Below are 18,930 nucleotides of genomic sequence, written 5' to 3' on the forward strand. Positions count from 1 at the left end.
CATAGATAATATACCTACTGACTAACTCAATTTTCATCAATGAAATGATGGTCTCTCTGTGAGCTTTCAAATAAGGTAATTTTTGTTAAGACTTTACAGCACAAGTGTGAAGGTCCAGTTTGAAGGCATTATATTAAAAAGGTGCAGAAAGCCCAAAATCCATGGGCAGCCTTGAACCTGACACTTACAGGAGTCTGCCAGGCAGTAAGGATATATGTTTTCTCCTTGTCAATCTATATGCATCCAGAGGAACTCTAGAGTGACTTATTATCTCAAAGTACCTCTCATGGAACCACTGAAATGGACATCAGTTTAGCTTACAGCACAAGTGGAGAAGGTCTGTACGACACCTGCCTGTTTAAATATTAAGCATAAGTCTAGCTATGTAAACATACATGTGCTTTTACAGAGTCACTCATTGTCACCACTCCTACACTGAATGCATGCTGACAGAACAATGTATATAGCTAAGATATGAATCAATGAGCAGGAGTCACTATTTAAGGTCAAGTGCTCCTAAAACATAGTGAACAGTCTTGGGTTCTCATCAGTCAGCATGCACATGACAGAAAGAAACTATTAATGCTGCAACACATCAGTAGCTATAAGCATGATCCTCTTGTTTATGTATAGCTGATATGTCTGTTAATGGGGAAACATCAAAAGCAGAACCAACTTTTATCTTTCTGCTGAATGTTCTATTTTATATATATGTATTTGATAGTTATTCTAACAGGGAGACAGCAGCACCACTGCATCAGCCAAAGCTGTTTTTCCGCTGTGCCTTGAACAAACAAACACACAACTGACATGGTTACATACATGCATAAAGTATAGCTACAGATTTAAACATGGCAAATTATTTAACTAATTCAGTTATTAGGTGACTGAGTATCAATCTCATGTACTCCCAATACTATTCCATTCTTGCATAACCATAGAAGTGTTCTATTAGAGTGACTATTCTATTAGAACACATCAATTTTTCTGCAAGCATTGTACAGTACAACCTCACCACAATTAAACAAAAATTACACAAAGGCACACATTTGTGGAATTATTTGCCAGCTGAAATTAAAGAACTTTATTCTTTTAGAGGCTTTTGAGGCTGTGTGAAAAATCCATTTCTTGTAATTTATGTAATTTAGTGTTGTTTGTTTGTGTGTGTGTGTGTGTGCGTGTGTGTGTGTGTGTGTGTGTGTGTGTGTGTGTCTGTGTGTAGTGTGTGTGTGTGTGCATGCGCGTGTGTGCAGGGTCTTTCTTGATCCAAGAAACTTATATGATGTATGCACATCATTCCATTCCACATTGTCAAAATATGTGGGAGGTCATGAATTATATTCATTAATTAGTGATATGGTTGCCAAAACCTTCTACATACATATTAATGTTTATTATCTTTAGCCACAAATCAAGTTGAGTTGGAAGAAATATCATTTTTCTTAGCCTAAAGGTGCCTTCAGTTATTAGCTTATAGCATGACTTTGTATTACATAGTAATGAGTCAAAAAGATATTGTAATAGTTTTGGATCCCAATATGTAAGTGGGGCCTGCAAAAATAGGGCATGTCACCGCATGTGGGCACAAACTACACCTTATCACATACATAACAAGTCAATCTCAGTACTGGGAAAGGATATTAGCATTCGTGTTATAATGTCAATTAAATGTTTAATTAGCACTGAAAATTGCATGACCATAGCTATAATAACAGAATAAAAAGGTATGAGTCATTGAAGTTTGAAAAAGCAGGCAAATTTTATGTGCCTACATGCCCTATTTTCACAGACCCAGTCACATAATTTATAGAGACGGCTTAGCGCATTATTCATCTAGCATTCTATGATGCTGCTTTCATGTGTACCAGGTGTCTTGCTTGAAATCCTTGAAACTCTTCTGGTTATGCAGGGTCTGGTAATAATGTCATGCACAATGAACTGATGTCAGGAGAAAATCATTTATTTAAATAGCCAGAAAAAGTCTCCATTATTTACTGTGGCTTGCATGACCATTAACACAACAACTTAGGTGTGCAATTTGTAAAAGTAGGTGGTCAATCGCAATACAAACAATGTTGATTCAAGTAGCACAACATTGTTTTGGTTTCACTCATTCAAAGTCATATCATTAGATCAGATGATCTCTTTTGGTGAAGAATAACCTATGCATTAGTTGAATGCTACAGTATAATGCTTTACAATGAATGCATTTTTGGCCTGTGCACTTAATGGTGGTCACTGAGAGATATGGTCAACAGCTCTTTGAATCATTACTTTACCCTTTTAATGCTGCATGGTCTCAGTGGTCTGTTATCAGAACAGTCCCTAGTTTTAAGGAAGTCAGACTAAATAACCCCAGCTACACTGTATTTGGGTGTCAGTTTCTGAAGTTTAGAACAGCAAATATGATTGCTCTGTCAATTAATACCTATAAAAACTGCTATTGTTCATTCTTTGTGCCTTATAGTACTGTCAATAAATAGTGGTATACTTAGGCCAGCATCAAATATGACAGCATAATAAAAAGCATAACAGGCTGGAGTGCTACACCAGCATATTGCTAGCATATTAGGTGGATATTTCAAATTAATTCCATAAAAATAGATCAATACTCCCTAATAGAGCAGTCAGTGAAACTGCAAGCTGCAATAGAGGCATTGTACCTACGTAGCTATATAGACACTCTCTAATAGAACAGTCACTTTGTAGTGAAATACTCTAATAGAGCATTCACTGATTAAAGTGCTCCAAGATAATTGTAACAAATGTTGCTAACTTAGAAACATAATGCAAGCATAATGGGAACACCTGAAGAGCATAATAGGTGAAATTTATGGGAAATTCCAGAAAGCATTTTGGGCAAAATTTTGAGCATATTTGACTCAGATCATACTGTACATAAACCCCAGGTAGCTCTTCAGGGGCTTGGTTATGTGCGGTTCCTTGGCCAGTACATACAATTACACACTACTAAGATTTGAAAACCAATAATACAATATTGAAAAGAAGTTGCTTCCAAACTCAGTAGATAATAGTTCATTTTTCAATCCTCCCTTTCACTATTTCCTAAAAGTTGCAAATCTAATCTTTGCACAATTTTTCAATCTGTTTTTTGGTTATGTCTGCTTTCAGGGTAAATCTCAAGATATCTATTGTTCAAACATTTTCTAGGGAGAGTGTATAATAATATATGCCCACATTCAGAGTCTAGATCTCCTAGCAGAGCGTGTGTAGTAATGGTTACAAAGGTGAGTCAGCCTAGCTACCCCTTCCACAGACACTTTACCACACAAGCCCTCTGTTCACTATAACTACTTGGATGTTTGAATCACGAGACTATTATAGAGTACAAAATACCTCAATGATAGGTGTAAATTTTAATACCAACGATACCCATCTGCCTACCCCCACCTCCTGTTCTTAAGTTGTAAAAGTAGTTTTTAGCTATCAATATATTACTGTGATTGATTGACCCCATCCACACACCACACACTTCAAAGGGAGCTACTGGTTGTGCATTCAACAGTAAATTCATCTGACTTTAGACTTGGGGTGTATTATTATACATATCTACTGGTATAGACTGAATTAGAGATTAAAATAATGTCCACTAGTATATATCTGCAGGTGTAGGCAACCTTCCACTAAGTGCAATGTATACCCCATAGGCCATAGCCATGGTTCACTAGAATATTTTTAAAGTATTGATTAAAAATAAAGTAGGGATACAAGTGATAAAAGTAGTGAAACAAGAGATGAATGATGGTATTATCGCATACAGTATGTAGCTATGTGATAAAATCCTTATATTGGCATGTTATTTTGTTGAATTCCAAAGTATGGATTTTCCCACCGAGCTATCCTGTAAAAATCCCTTGTTTCACTACTTTTATTGCTTGGATCCTACACCTCACTTTTAATCTAATTAAAAATATACTAGTTTGTTCAGTGTTTTTGTTATACAGTTATGTACATGTGACTGTTCTATTAGGGTGATTGCTGTATTAGAGTATCTCAAGTCAGTCTCGCCTACCAAGACTGAGGCATGGTCACTATGTTCCTTATTTTCACTGTCCTAATACAGCTAAAGCAATAAGGAGTGTGGCCATCGTGTTATAGTTAAAAGGTGTACTCTCTATGCTAAATTGTTATTAATCAACTGACAACCATGATTGTTAATGGACGTAGTCTTGATCCTATCATGAATTTACAAGCATCTACTGAGTGTCTGGTATCTTTTACTATGTAACACTCCACATTGAGGCAACACTTGGTTGCATCACTGATATATGATACATCATTAATCGCTGTGTCAAGAGTTTTACAGGACTATGCACTAGTGTGCCAATTAAGGCTAAGTAAATGGTGTGATTTTTAATTCTTGACACTGAAAAGGGAATTGTCTAAACTACTTGGCTATGCCCCTGGAGTTTCACTGAAGGCATGTTTGAGCTTGATTATATTGCCAAACCATATTCTGTGACTGCATGGTTTCTGGCAGTCTTTATTCTAGGGTTGTTATCTCAGACTTCCCCTGAGTGACAACTACACTGTGTACTTAGTTAAAATGGCATGTAAAAATATTAAAAATGCCCTCAGATTTAATCTCAGACAGTTTAATGTGTAAATTTTCCTATATTATAAATTGTATACCAGTATAATTATACACAAATTTCAAAATACTCTCAGATACAGTCTCAGATGGTCTAAGTTTTTAGAAACTTCCTAGGATAGACGTGCCTATACATTTATTTATTATTTTTATTATCAAATTTTCCAAAGAAGGGTTCCACAAAAGGCTAGTTAGCCTGTACTAGGCGGTCCCCAACAAAGAACATACATACATATACACATACAGAGCATACATACATACACAGAACATACATAGATATACATGCATCATAAGGTGCAACTATCAAAAATTTCAGTGATGGCTATTCAATATCTGAGAGCTTATAAGTTTACCCTTTCTTAGATGAAGCTAAATGGCACACTTACTGTAAATTCAATCTCTCAGAAAATGTAAAGTTTACATTTTAAGCTGGACTTGGCTGGCTTGCTTTCAAAATATGTAGCAAGCATATATATACCCTCAGAATTATGTAATCTCAGAAAGCCTCATAAAAACATTTCCTTACTTGAGTAAGCACCAGCCTATTATGCTTTTCATTTGACCTATTATGCTATGCTGCAGTGCTCAAAAAGTTTAATCATTATGCTCTCAATTATGATCAAACTTTTTGCCTCAACTTTCATGTTTACTATAACAGTTTTGCAATTTTTGTAGTTAAATGGATAAAAATAACTTTTGGCTTGTGAGAAGATAGCTATTTAAAATAATTCATTTAGCAGCTTATTATGTCAAATGTTTAAATTATGTAGCTCAATGGTTCATTAGAATTACTAATAAGGCTACACACCACATTATTTTAATTCACATTGTGTGTGAAGAGAATGTATAGGAAAGTACACAAGGCTATAAATAGAGTAGCTAAGCATGCCAATCTTTTCCACTGAAAACAATTATAGTATGGCAAAAATCTACTCCTTGTGCTAGCGTTATGCTTCATGCTTCAAGGCACCTATTGTGCTCCAAATTGTGCCAACGTAACAGGCTGGTACCTAGTTTTGAGAATGGCTCTATAGCCATGAAAAATCCCCTAATATTCAATCTCAGATAGCTTAATTTTAAACGTTTTCTATAAAATATACTATGTAGGCCTTGTGGTATCATACCATTGTGGCCAATACAATGTCTCATATGCAAGTTGTTTATTCAACATATGCAGTGTCGTGTACAAGAGGTGCACATGGTTGTCCTACTGTAGTTATTACATCGCTATGTCATCATCATAACAGTCATGCATCAAGCTCTAGCAGCCATAGGATCTGGCTTCACCCAATCATAAGAATCAACCTTAGTGACACTTGTATGTTTTTATTGTACAGAAACCTCCATACTGAGCATGTAGTACAACAATGATTCCACTACTATTATTAATTACTTAGCTAAAAGGTGATTCAACAACACCACTGGATAAACCATTCTATAACCAAATTGTGGAGGGATAATAAGAATAGAGGTAAGCATCAATTCATCTTGATTGTGGCTGTAACAATTGTTCCTGTATACAGCTTGCTGTTTGGATTAGGTGGCTTCCACTTTCAACTTGGACTTAACACAACCTTGACTAGCTAGTCAGACAACTCCATCAACTGTTTATATGGTTGTGAACTTGGATAAGTGTAGCATTTACACTTCAGGTAATTGGTCCCCCCTCTCCCCCCACAAATTCCTGATTCTCCCCACCAAAATGAGAAATCCTAGAATAAACACTGCTTGGTTTCTGGTTGGTATTGTTCAATGGAAACCATACATTAATACTATAATGAATGATATCATTCTCATGTGATCAACTAGTTCAATGATGAAAGGGTTCACAAAACCTTTCAAGTAAGGTAACTACGTATTTACAGCTGACTCCCTAGGGTAACTTTGTGTGCAAAGGATTTCCAATTCAATATCTTGGGTCTTTTAATAACTGCACTTTGTAGTTACATAATGCCATGTAAATCAATCCATTGGTGATATAATAGCAAAGTTCATGAACTATTAAGGGAATTCCTCAGTTACTCTATACCACAAGACAATTGCTTGTTGATTATATAATATATTAAAATAACCCCACATTACATATTGCAAACAAATATGTGTACAAAAATACTGTACATACAACAGAGTATAAGTATATGGAAAGAAAGAATATTATATAAATATACATAATTTGTAGTTATTCACGACTATTTAGAATATGTGCAATCAATACAATCAACTGTACTGTATTAAAATATACCATATATACATTTTGTGCGCATGCATTTTAAAACTACTTCAGTTTTTTGATCAAAGTGCTAGCTAAACAGCTCTCACCCACAGATTGGCTTTGTAAAGCTTCTAAAAGTGATTCCCAAGATTTTTCTTTTTGAGTGTTTCTTAGCCATTCTGTAAACATCATCCTAGCAGCTGTCTTACTGTCACTATTATCATGTTTTATTGTTTCCAGTTCATTTTCGTCAATGCCAAGTTGGAGACCCATTTCAAACCATTTAGGGGCCATGTTTGGAATCACCAGTTCTGTAATATTCTTAATGTTGGGTGGAATTGGTGAATGACCTATAAATCATGTAACATCTAGTGAGGTACAGCAACTTCATTGTGCATAAGACTGCAGAAGTTCTATATTCACGATATCTTATGAGCCACATTAAAGGACTATATGGTTTAAAATTTGTGACCTTAAGGATTCAGGTTACAGTTATACTGAAACTGTCATGGTCATTTAGGCATTCACATCCCTACAAGTTTATGCTTTAGTGGTTGAACTTATGAGGCATTAGAAAATTTCCCAATTGGTAGTAGCTGAAATTGCAAATCCAAAAAATGCACTGATACTATTAATAGTAACACAATATATTCTATGTTTGGGAACAATGCTTACTGTGAGGTCGCATGATAGTGACACTGACTGGTGTAGCTTCATCTGAGTGTGACCAATCTTTATCATGAGTGTCCTGTGGTAAAACACATAATATATTGTTTGTATGTATGAAATCTTGCTGTTACAATCTATTGGTATAATACATCCTGTACATAACTGTCAGTGAACGACAGAAATACAGTTGAAAAAGTTTTAAGTAACTCACTACAAAGTCACAAATCTTACAACAGTTGGCTACTATTATTATATAAATAATATGTACATAATTATGCACAATATACAAGAAGTTACCTCTTTAGTTGTACTTTTATTGTCAGGTAGATGTGTACTGGTCAACTCATTATGCTTTGAAACAAGTGCTTTGTAGACCATATCATGTCCAGTTCCACGAGTAGAGCATTGCAAGCAGTCCAAAAAGGACCAAAACCATCCCTCTTGTTTTCTAGGTAGAATTCTCACCAAATAATGTGCTTTTTCTTCATCTGGTCTGCTTTCATTTAGTAAAAATAGACTATTAAGATCAGTGAGCAGTTGCTTAGCACATAACAGTGGATGAAGAGTTACAGCATCCAGCTTAGCCTTTATGACAGACAAACACTGCTCTAATGCCATTGTCTCTATCTTTTCACTGCGTAAAGTAGTCCACACATTCATAGCAGTATTAAGCCTGTAGAGCATTTTAAAACAATGTAATTTATGAGTGGGTTTGCAAAAAAGGTTTTCCACCCACATCCAATTTGCTAACTTGATGATTCATAACTTTAAATTAGAAAAAGCTAGTGACTTCACAGCAAAAAATATGAATTTTCCTTTTATGTGCTACCCTATCACAGGTGAAGCATATGTAGTCACCTTTTTTGCTATACATTTGTGCACTGTGCACATGTGTAGTGAAGTTGCAAATATGTATGTGCTACTGGAGGAAATGTGTTGAAATACCATTTCCATCATACGTGGTCATGATTTGCGTAGTCACAAATTTGACCTATTCTACACATTTCTGCAAACACATATGTTGCAAATTTGACCTATTTACACATGTGCTTAATATGCCATTGGGTGTGTAAATCCAAGTTTTTTTGCAGTGCTTGAAATTTGGTCTGCAGTGAGTACCAACACAGCTTGACAGGTGGAGAAAATTTCAGGTTTATATGTTATCTAAACACTAAGTTATGGTCTCTTAAATGTATAGAATTGGATGTGTGTGGAAGACCCTTTTATGTAACACGCGATGATATACATATATACGAAGGATGTGATACACACTGTTACCTATTCTACACACCATACCCATCTATATCTGATGAAACCTGAACATTGTTGGCCAGGCTTTCTTGCAGTTTAGGAATAGAGTTTGCATCATTTCTTCGTTGCATGGTTTCTGTTGTATGAAAATTTTGTTTTGATATGTCTGCTGTAACTTTTGCACATGTCTCTAATAGTTCATCTGTATCATGAGAATAAAACACTTCCACTGAATCTGAAGATTCATGTCTGCCAAGATTTGGCAATGTATTGCAGTATACCACAGACTGTTTACTTTTTACCACATTGATAGTGTGGTTAGTTGGGTCTGGTAAAGATGAACTGCTAGTGCTAGAGCTTCTGACTCTTTGCTTCCGGAATGGTGGATGAATTTCATGATGTGATTGACCAGTAGCACCTGTGTCATGTTCGATTTCTGCAGAATCTTCCAAACCTGAATCACTGAAATGACGGTTACGTTGTGGGTTACACAACCTGCACAGAGATTGGTATCCTGTTACGTATGTACAATGTATATACATGGCTTGATATAATTACAATGAAGCCAAAAAGTAGTTCTGTTTGCATGGCTTATCATGTTGACAAACTAAATGAACTCTCACAAGAGCATACATGAAAAGTATATAATTATCTAACTCTTTTCTTGAGGAACACAATGCATTAAGAACTGAACTAACTTGAAAAGGCATTCACAGATGTCTGAAGACTGTTTACAATCCATCCATAACAAACTTGATCCCTCAGAATATTCCCCTGTAGTTTCAATAAAAACAAGAGACTCAACATGACCAAACCATTTGATCATGACTGAGTTCCAACTATAAACAGCTGAACTTTGATCATGATATGAGCAATCATATAGCCTGAAGGTAGAGCCATAGATAGCTGCGATATACAATCCTTCATTTAGACATAATCCTGCTCCCTTATGAATGATATTGACAACCCATATATACTCTAAAGTGAATAAATGAAACACGAGCTATAGGTACATGTCTATGTACATACCAGCATTAAACTCTGTTGGGTCATCGTATCTGGTGACAAAGTTCCTTGGAATTAGGTTATAGTTTGGAGTTTGAGGGATAAAATAATATGGGAGATCATGCAACATTGTACAGAACTGGATCCATTTTTCTTGTTCATTATGTGATTCTGCACAAAACCAGAGTTCAGTACCATTAGATGTCTTCAAACTAACTGATCTATCCTCATGTATACTCATGTCATCAATAGCATGGAATAGAATTTCTTGTGCTTTAGACTTTCCTTTGGCTGCAGATTTAACATCTGTGAATAGCTCTAGTCTAGCTGGCTGCTCTTTGCTTATTCCACAGGTAATCTTTAAGTATCTTTGTTTACTGGTCTGTATGTTTTAAATATACAGTATTATACTATTTATGTATAAAACTTAAACTAACAATGTATTATTTTTGTTTGCTTCACAGCATATTAAGCTATACATACAAAACTCAACGATGCTTTGGTTGTAATCCACTATACTGACCTCTCATATTCAGCGCTATACTTGTATGTCAAAATAAGTCAACAACTAGCATAATAGGCAAAATAAAAAGCACAATTGGCGGGTCCCTATACCAACAGCACACATCAACTGTGTTACATTTCATAGGTAACTGTAGCTTATAAGTAAAGAGCATAGCACTGGATATGAGAGGTCAGTATAGTTTGAATCTTGAGTTACAACCAAAGCAGGGTTATTGTATGTATACATACACAATGTGTATTACATTGACCAAGTAACTTGCCTAACACTGAAAGATTTAGCACAAAAGCCATATTGCTAGTTACATCCTAACAACACAAGTGTCATATATCATTATGTGGGACTTATGCAAGTAGCTATAGCAATGCATTTGTTGCATGTCCTGCAACAATGAAGGGAAAACACCTTGTCACATAAGGGGATTCACCATTGAAGAGTTTCTGTATTTTGTAGCTGCATGTACGTACATGCTGTATAGCTTCAACTTCTTTATGTACTTCATTAGTTTAATAAGCTCATGTCTATAGTGTAGGCTAACAATTCACAAAAATGTCAATCTCAAATATTCCGTTAAATATGTGTGTGAAGTGTGGACTATACTATTATCATAACTCAGTGGTAGATAAAGATGGTTTCATGTATATACTATGTATATACTATTACATATGTATATACTATTACATATGTATTTCAATTGCCATTTGATATAAGCAAGAGTTGAGGAGAGTATCCTACTCTCATATGCCCCTGTAGAAGGGCGTATCGTGAAGTTATGTGTACCTAACAATGTCGCTAGCAACCAAATTAACTCCAGTTCTAAGCATTTCTCACCGAACTACAATCATTCCTTCATGTGATACGATCACTTCGTAGGCGTTTCTTGCAAGGCCATTTGCGAATACGGCTATCCTGAGCATCACGAGTGTGAAATGGTGCTAACAATTCTTGCACTTTTATCGCTGCTCATACAGCACAAACCATAACATCTTGTTTTTTTGTCATAACTTCACAATACGCCCTTCTATAGGATATATGAGAGTAGGATACTCTCCTCAATATAATATATTATGAACTCTTGATATATTAAGTATACTACATATAATATTATAACGGTTGCAAACAGTTCATGCATGCATGCATGGTCCTTTCTGTTGTGATTAACGGTCATGTGCAAAATTATAGTCATTAGGTTTTTACAGCAGAATTATTATGTATTACACAAAGTCAAACACATAATACTTGTAACAAAAGTTGGCTGAGGGCTGCATGCATGGGAGCATCCTGAAAAGGTTCTCTTGCATAACTAGTTGGCCAGAGAAAAAAGAACCACACTATTAACACACAAGCTGAAAAGGTAGCTAGCTATTGACAAAATTGAGAACAATGTCAGCTAAAACTGTAAAAGAAAAAATGTGGGCAGCAATAGATTAGCCAAATTACTGTAGCTGTAGCTATGTGCTGTTTTCTGACAAGTATACTGTATAGCAAGTATTCAGCTACATATATAGATGAATTAAGATTCGCATCGCCGGCATGGCACGTGTGACTACAGTAGCTAGCTTAGCTACATATGAAAATTACAGTCAACTAACTTTCTTCAAGAACACAGTAACTGTTCCACACTGTATCACTTGTCCATTCTTCCTCGCCGCCATCATTTTAGCCATGACTTCATTAGCTACCAGCACTAGCACGGGTAGCTACTTTCTGTCGGAAATCTACACGCTTATACGGTGGTGAGTTGTGGACTATAATGCCGACTACCCCTGGCCAGTGATAAACGATAGCGACTTTTATAACTTACTGGCACTTTCCGTTGCACCATTAATCACGTGAGCCTTCATGAAATGGCTTTAGGGGAGACAATTTCCGGTATTTTTTGTTATAGGAGAAGCAAAGTGAGTGTATTTTGCCACAAGCACCCACCACAACAAGAGGTCACACAATGAAATTATTCAAGCACCACACAAATTTATACACAATACACCTGAAGACAATCAAGTCAGTGATTTACTAACACCTTTGGAATAATTTTACAGAACGCTCCAACCCATGTACAGTACTTATGTATCATTTCCTTTGCACCCCGCTATATAGTTGTTGTAACATTGCTTCTATATCCCTAATTTCAGTAGTTAATTAAAGAATTAATCAGTGTAATTATTTTCTTTAATGAGGCTGCTACCACAGGTTGCTTGCAGACTTTCAGTGCAGCATAAGCACAGCTAATCTCAGGGGCGGATCTAGGATTTCAGAAGGGGGGGGGGGGGCTAACATAGTGGTTGATTGGCTAAGAAGTGACAAGTTAATACAACTAGCTATAGTGCTCAGCATGCAGAGTATGCATGCTCTATCTAGGGGGGTTTGGAGGCATGCCCCCATAGAAAAAGTTTGCAAATTTAGCCTATTCAGTATTAAAATTTGGCAATATTTTTGACTGAAAAATGATGCCACTTTGTTTAAGTGATTCACAATGCTTTCATGCACAATGCTTGTAAAGCATTGTGAGTCACGTTGCACCTCAGTGTAATAATGATGAAATGACACCATTATTCCAGAACAGTTGTAATAGCTACTAGCTGTCATATAAGGGCACAGCCAGTAACTAAAATATATTCTTTACATAAAGAACAGGAAGGAGAAGAATGTAGCTACACATGATCAATACTTGCCATTAATTTTGTGTTGAAATACCTTAATTTAATGGTACATTAAATTTAGCAATTTTAGAGTTTGGTTTTATAATTTAGCAATTTTAGAGTTTGGTTTTTTGCTAATTGATTACTATATTATAATAAAATTTATATGGTGAATCCATCAATATACAAGATTGCTAAATTTAGTGCATTGCTTGGCTAAAGGTATAGCTAGTGTGCTTTACAGTCTCATGGCTCAAACTATAACGTCCAAACAGTAACAATGAAGAGAGGGCATACACTCACCATGTAGTGTATAGAGTATGCATACGTAGAATTTTCCAGCTAGGGGGGTCTGGGGTGATGCTCCCTCTGGAAATTTTTGGAATATAGCTATCACAAGATTGAATCTGGAAGCTATTTTTAACCAAATACTCTATTGTACTGAAAGATTGTGGGGGTACAAGATGGATGAGTTCAGTTGTAAGCAATTTTAGAAAAACAGAACTACACTTTAAATGCTATTGGATTATAAGGCAATACATAACAGTGGATTGCCAAAGACATACACAGGATTAGATCTTAAGGTCACTGTAGAGATTTAAAATGTACACAAAAATAACTTCAGTTTTGTAGTATATATAGCTACAGACTGTTCTGTTACTATTTCAATCTGACTTTTTAAACTATATGGCCCCATCAGCATATTAATTTTTTACAATCAGAGTCCAAAGTCACTTACATATACAACTAGACAACTAACCCCCTTATAATGTGACAGTGTAAATGCTGTGGTATCATTTGAGCTTATAAAATTGAGCTTCAAGGTTTGGGAGTGCAAACCTTGTATATAATAATACATTATGACATTAGCTTCAATTGATGCTAGATTCAGATAAATGCAGCATGGAACTTTGGTACTGATAAAACAAAAACTAACAGTTCTAAAATAGTACAGCATTGTTAATTGTATACATGCTAAGAAATTAACTGTTTTACTTAAGTGTGTCAACCCAAGTATCAACGTAGCAACAACTGAAATTAACTATTTGACAGAAGTTGCTCTCAGAAAGTGATTAGTATATGGCAGGATGTTTGGAGGACAGCAGTGCACAGGTCAAGAAAACACACTGGCAACTTCTTGAAAAAACATTATGATGGATGTTCTATTAGAGTAGTTGACTGTTCTATTAGAGTATTTCGATTTTTAGCAGCGTTTTGCACCAAAAGTATAATTTGAACCCCTCTTAGTAATTCTAAGTAAAGATTATAGCCATTTTCCCTTCTCTTTCCATCTTTTCATTGCCCATGCATACGAGCTTCCTAGCTTGCACATGGTAACATTGTGGAGGGGGGAGCTTCAGCACCCCAAGCACCCCCCCCCCCCCTCCTAAATCCGCCCTTGAACCTATCATTATATTTTGTAAATGTATTTTATTGAGGCTGTACTGTAATGCTTCTATTACTAGTAACAGGTTATTATTGGCTTTTAATACCCCAATTTATTGTTGATTCTCTCCTTCCATTGCAAATGATTTTAAAATGTTGCTGGACAGATGTTACAGTAATCATTTATCTGGTTTTGTATAGTAATTTGTAGCTACAGCTCATATTTTATTCAGGCTTGGCCTGTACACCCATAAACAAAAATTATATATACAATTTTGTTGAAGGGTGTACAGGCCAAGCTTTCATCCTTATAGTTTAATAATTCCAGTACCATGCACTAGGGGTGGAGCCAGGGAGGTTTATTTATTTCCATCAATGTACAAACTCAGATATATAATATTATATGAGTATTGTGGTGCATGTGTATGTAAGTGTGATAAGTAAGTAGTATAATTAGTGTAGATTATAGGTTCCAGAAACTGGTCAAGTATATTCAGGCAATTAAAATTACATTTTGCATTGATTTGCAAAAGCAGATTGAAATACTGTGATAGACCAGTCAACTACCCTAATAGTGCAGTCACATTTTATAATCGTACTTTTTAAGTAATCAAACTGCTTAATACTATGTGTATTCCTAATGTATCCTGTAGTTGATAGAGGATCATTTTTCTTAGTTTGATGATACAATTAATAGGCAGCAATGTTGTGTGGGTATCAGCGTATAAAAGTGAAAGTGATAAGGCAGTTGTATGATGTATACACTATACAGGATACTGCTGAAGACAGTTAGTTTAGGGCGGTCAGCTTTCTCCACCTCAATATAATCCAAAGACAATTTCAAATTTTAGTATTTCCCTTTCTCTACCTCAATCACGTTTTGCCATCTACAGGCAAGATTAGGATATGATAAAACATGGCAGTAAACGCACCTTTACAATAGTGCTTAACTATATTCTAAAACATTTCAGTTGTGTTACAAAGAGATAAACTGTAAGGGAAGTTTAGAAAGCAGCCACAAAAGGAAGCAAAACAATGGCTACAGTAATTTGGTTATTAATTTTTGATACACTGAACATGGATGGAATTGACGCTAAATATGTTCTATAGGTTTATGTTATTTCTGTTGATCATTGCTATAAAGTACTAAGTATGTACTGCATATTCAAAACATTTAATATTCATCAAGTTAGAATATAAACTTCAGTCAAATAAAATAGTGAGGCTCTTACCTTAATTGTTGCACCTACTCTGACGCTACCTTTGCATTATAATGCTTAGAAACAAATAAATCCTTACAATGCATACTGAAGTGCAGCCAGCAGTGATGTGAAGGGGCTGGCCTTACACTAGCTACTATAGGGATAGATACAGGGTATCTTTCATTGTGGCATGGATTTAATTCTCATTGTGTGTGCGTGTTTGTGTGTAGGTGTGTGTTTCTGTAGCATAGAATCAGCTTGGTAATCAAAATGATCCAGGTTCGATGCCTCAGGCTGGTTATGCCAAATTGGTGTTGTTGTTTCCTTGAGTAAGAAACTTTAATGTCTCACATTGCTCCTGTCTGAGTGTCTATCCAGCTGTATGGGAAGCATCCCATGGCCACTCAGCAGTAACATCAATGGGAACCTGGTGTTTACTGCAAGCATGTAAATGCCTTAATGTTCTTGTCTCATTTAGTGATGTTGGGGTTGTTGTGGAACTTGCAACCTCTTTCTGTGAGACCTGGACAGTCCTATGCGGGTTACTAGCCCTGCCCCAGGAGGATTTTCCTGCACAAGGCTCAAGCGCCTGGGTGGTGATCCCAGTGCTGGTTTGCTGGGTGGAAATAGCTGTGTTTCACATGGCTGCATAGGCTTTGCTTGTTTGTTTGTATGCGTGTGTGTGTGTGTGGCTATGTGACTGTGTGTACATGCCAACTGTTCATGACTCACATAATGAGTGAAGGTCTAGGTGGGAATTCAGGTGCCCACACCTACACCTGTTAGATATGGTAGATCCTGCTGTGGGCTACTACTCCTGCCCCAGTGGCAGGAGGATTTGCCTGCACTAATTTAAAATCTTCCGAGCAGCATATCCAAGGACTGGTTCACTGGGTAGGCATGGCTGTTTAACATGGTAGCCGAAGGCTTGCTTTTATGTGTGTGTATGTGCATGTGTGTGTATGTGTGTGTGTGTGTATGCGTGCACGTGTGTGTGTGTGTGTGTGAGTGCGTGTGTGTGTGTGTGCATGTGCATGCGTGTGTGTGTACTTGTGTGTGGTATGAGGTCATGTGTGGTTGGTGTACATATGTGCGTGTGTGGCATATGATTTGTCAAAAAGATAGTCATCTAACTGTATCTTCTATACAATGTAGCTGCTGTTCACACTTCAAGCATTATGAATTCTTAATCAGAGCTTTGGCTGAAATCTAATATACAGCATGTTTTTGGCTTCATCCATTCAAAGCTACATATTACAAAGTCTTGTATAGTCTGTAGTAGCTGAAGGGCTGAAAGCTTGACAATCACACTGTGGAGTATACAGAATTGTACCATTAGTTAAAATAACAGTGAACTGAATGAACTCACTGGGATACCTCTCTAAATGTTGATGTTATGTGTGCTAGAGCAAATTTGGGGCTAAAAGTTTTTGTGATTTTGGCCTGGAAAAATAAATCAAAACTGATCTCAGCTAGAAGTCAAGTCACAAATTTTATTATGATAACTATGAAAGAGGTCCAAAACAAAGCCTAGCTATAGTTTGAATCGAGACCCCATTTATTGTAATAACTGCATCGGGCATGCAACATTTATGTGCAGTCACTCCAATTGGTCATCAAAAGTAAAATTTCCCTATTACATAGCAAAATTCATGCAAGAGTTGATGATAGCTAAGTGTTTTGTAAATAAGTCTTTATTTAGTTGAAATCCAATAGTACATCCTCTATGTGGCTTTGTTCATTCAAAGCTAATGCAAAGTCATGCACAGTCAATAATACACTAGCTGTAACTAAACAGACTTCCTTAGGCATAGACAATGTCATAGTGCTTCAGGTTGGACAGTATGTGGAAAGTATTGTTGATATCTTCCATCCTTTGGAGTGTATGGAGGTGAGAGATATTAGTCAATATTCTTTTGTATCATATACATTGTCACAAGTACAGATATCTATTAGTGAGCCCTGTTTAAAGAATACTTAAAGATCAGCGAGAAATGAGAGGGATGTATATCCTGACAAAAAAGTCTTGAGGCTTACCAATGTACACAAGTTACATGCTTTCTTGGAGAGTTGAATAAATACTGGAGTGCCTGATGCTGTTGTTAAATTTATTGGATATTTACCACCTCCATGTATTTTGATACATGGAGGTGGTAATGGAGGTGATGCTTCCCATACTCTAAAGTTTCAACTTTCACCCACAGACTGGCATTGTAAAGCTTCTAAAAGTGTATTCCAAGATTTCTCTGTGTCAGTGTTATTAAACCATTCTGTAAACATCATCAAACAAGCTATTTTGCTGTCATGATTGCCATGTTTTATGTTGGTCAGTTCGTTCTGGTCAACACCAAGTTGGACACCCATCAAATACCACTTAGCAGCCATATTAGTAATCGCCATTTCTGCAATGTTTTTAATGTCCAGTGAAACTGAAGAATGTCCTGCATGGTGATATATGTAGAGTGACGTACATACCAGTTGACAGTTAAAAATTGAATTGGTGTTTATTGTCTTGCTTGATATTTACCATTCATGTCCTGGATTATGGCACTCTTCCATTTAAAATATCTACCATAATTATACATTATAGGATTTGTACAATTAGATAGTAGAGCATAATCCAGGCAGTTAGGTATAAGGTATTGAAGTATCACTTATTACATACATTATGCTAGTATACAAGTCTCAACACCTTGATACCTAGGAAACTATATTATATTACACACTGTGTCATATTTATTGCACATTCACCTACCAATTGAAAGCTGATGTGTTATTGTACTGGTGCTGGCTGTATCTGAGAATAGCTGACTATCACAAGAGTGCTATAGGTGTCATGTGGAAAAAGACACAACTAATTTTGACTATCATAACCCCATACATAACTATGCCATGAAATAACTATGACTTTACCATGAAGAGTTAAATTGTCCCCATGGAATGTACCATGTAAGTCATTTCATGGTATACCATGGATTGTTTCATACGCTATGAAATGCTTATGCACATCAGAATTTCATGACATTTTCATTGCATGTGAAATATAATTAGAACTTCACAAATCATTGTGTTACTACGTATTAAGAAAATTTATGTGTTTGTCAGATCATTTCACGGATTTTTTTTTGTAATTCATGGTATGGATTAATGTTTTTAATTACTGCAGCACAAACTGATAACAAAAAGTATCACAATTGTTCAAGTTGACAAATGTGATATTAATTAAGACTGATTTTTAAGTTGCATATTTGTAACCATGCATGCATACACTGTCTCCAGTAATACAGTACACTTGTTATAGGAAACTTCCACTATAAATATACATTTTAAGCCCAACATGCAGGGTATGTTAATTAATATGCAGGTGCATGAGGTCAGTTCTTAATTGTGAGTGTCACATTGCACTATGTAGCTGCAACCAAGAGTGAATA

The 18,930-nt window shown here is 36.0% G+C and overlaps 1 protein-coding gene across 1 annotated transcript; it reads right to left on the bottom strand.

Annotated features, from left to right (window-relative positions):
- Positions 1–6,690: 6,690 nt before the first annotated feature.
- LOC136240051 (uncharacterized) lies at positions 6,691–12,087 on the bottom strand. Its single transcript, XM_066030875.1, has 7 exons — positions 11,865–12,087; positions 9,774–10,131; positions 9,443–9,722; positions 8,790–9,239; positions 7,791–8,166; positions 7,500–7,572; positions 6,691–7,174 (listed from the first exon to the last, which is right to left on the bottom strand). Exons 1-7 carry the CDS (start codon positions 11,937–11,939, stop codon positions 6,888–6,890), a joined length of 1,899 nt encoding a protein of 632 aa, XP_065886947.1. The 5' UTR covers positions 11,940–12,087; the 3' UTR covers positions 6,691–6,887.
- Between the last annotated feature and the right edge of the window lie 6,843 nt (positions 12,088–18,930).

Source organism: Dysidea avara, chromosome 1 (genome assembly GCF_963678975.1).
Source record: "Dysidea avara chromosome 1, odDysAvar1.4, whole genome shotgun sequence".
NCBI lineage: Eukaryota > Metazoa > Porifera > Demospongiae > Dictyoceratida > Dysideidae > Dysidea > Dysidea avara.

Coding starts and splice junctions, on each gene's coding strand:
- LOC136240051 (XM_066030875.1), bottom strand. CDS start 11,939: ATGGCTAAAATGATGGCGGCGAGGAAGAATGGACAAGTGATACAGTGT. Junction 10,132..11,864: donor TTACTGTGTTCTTGAAGAAA/GTTAGTTGACTG, acceptor TAAAACATACAG/ACCAGTAAACAAAGATACTT. Junction 9,240..9,442: donor ATCTGTGAATGCCTTTTCAA/GTTAGTTCAGTT, acceptor ATCTCTGTGCAG/GTTGTGTAACCCACAACGTA.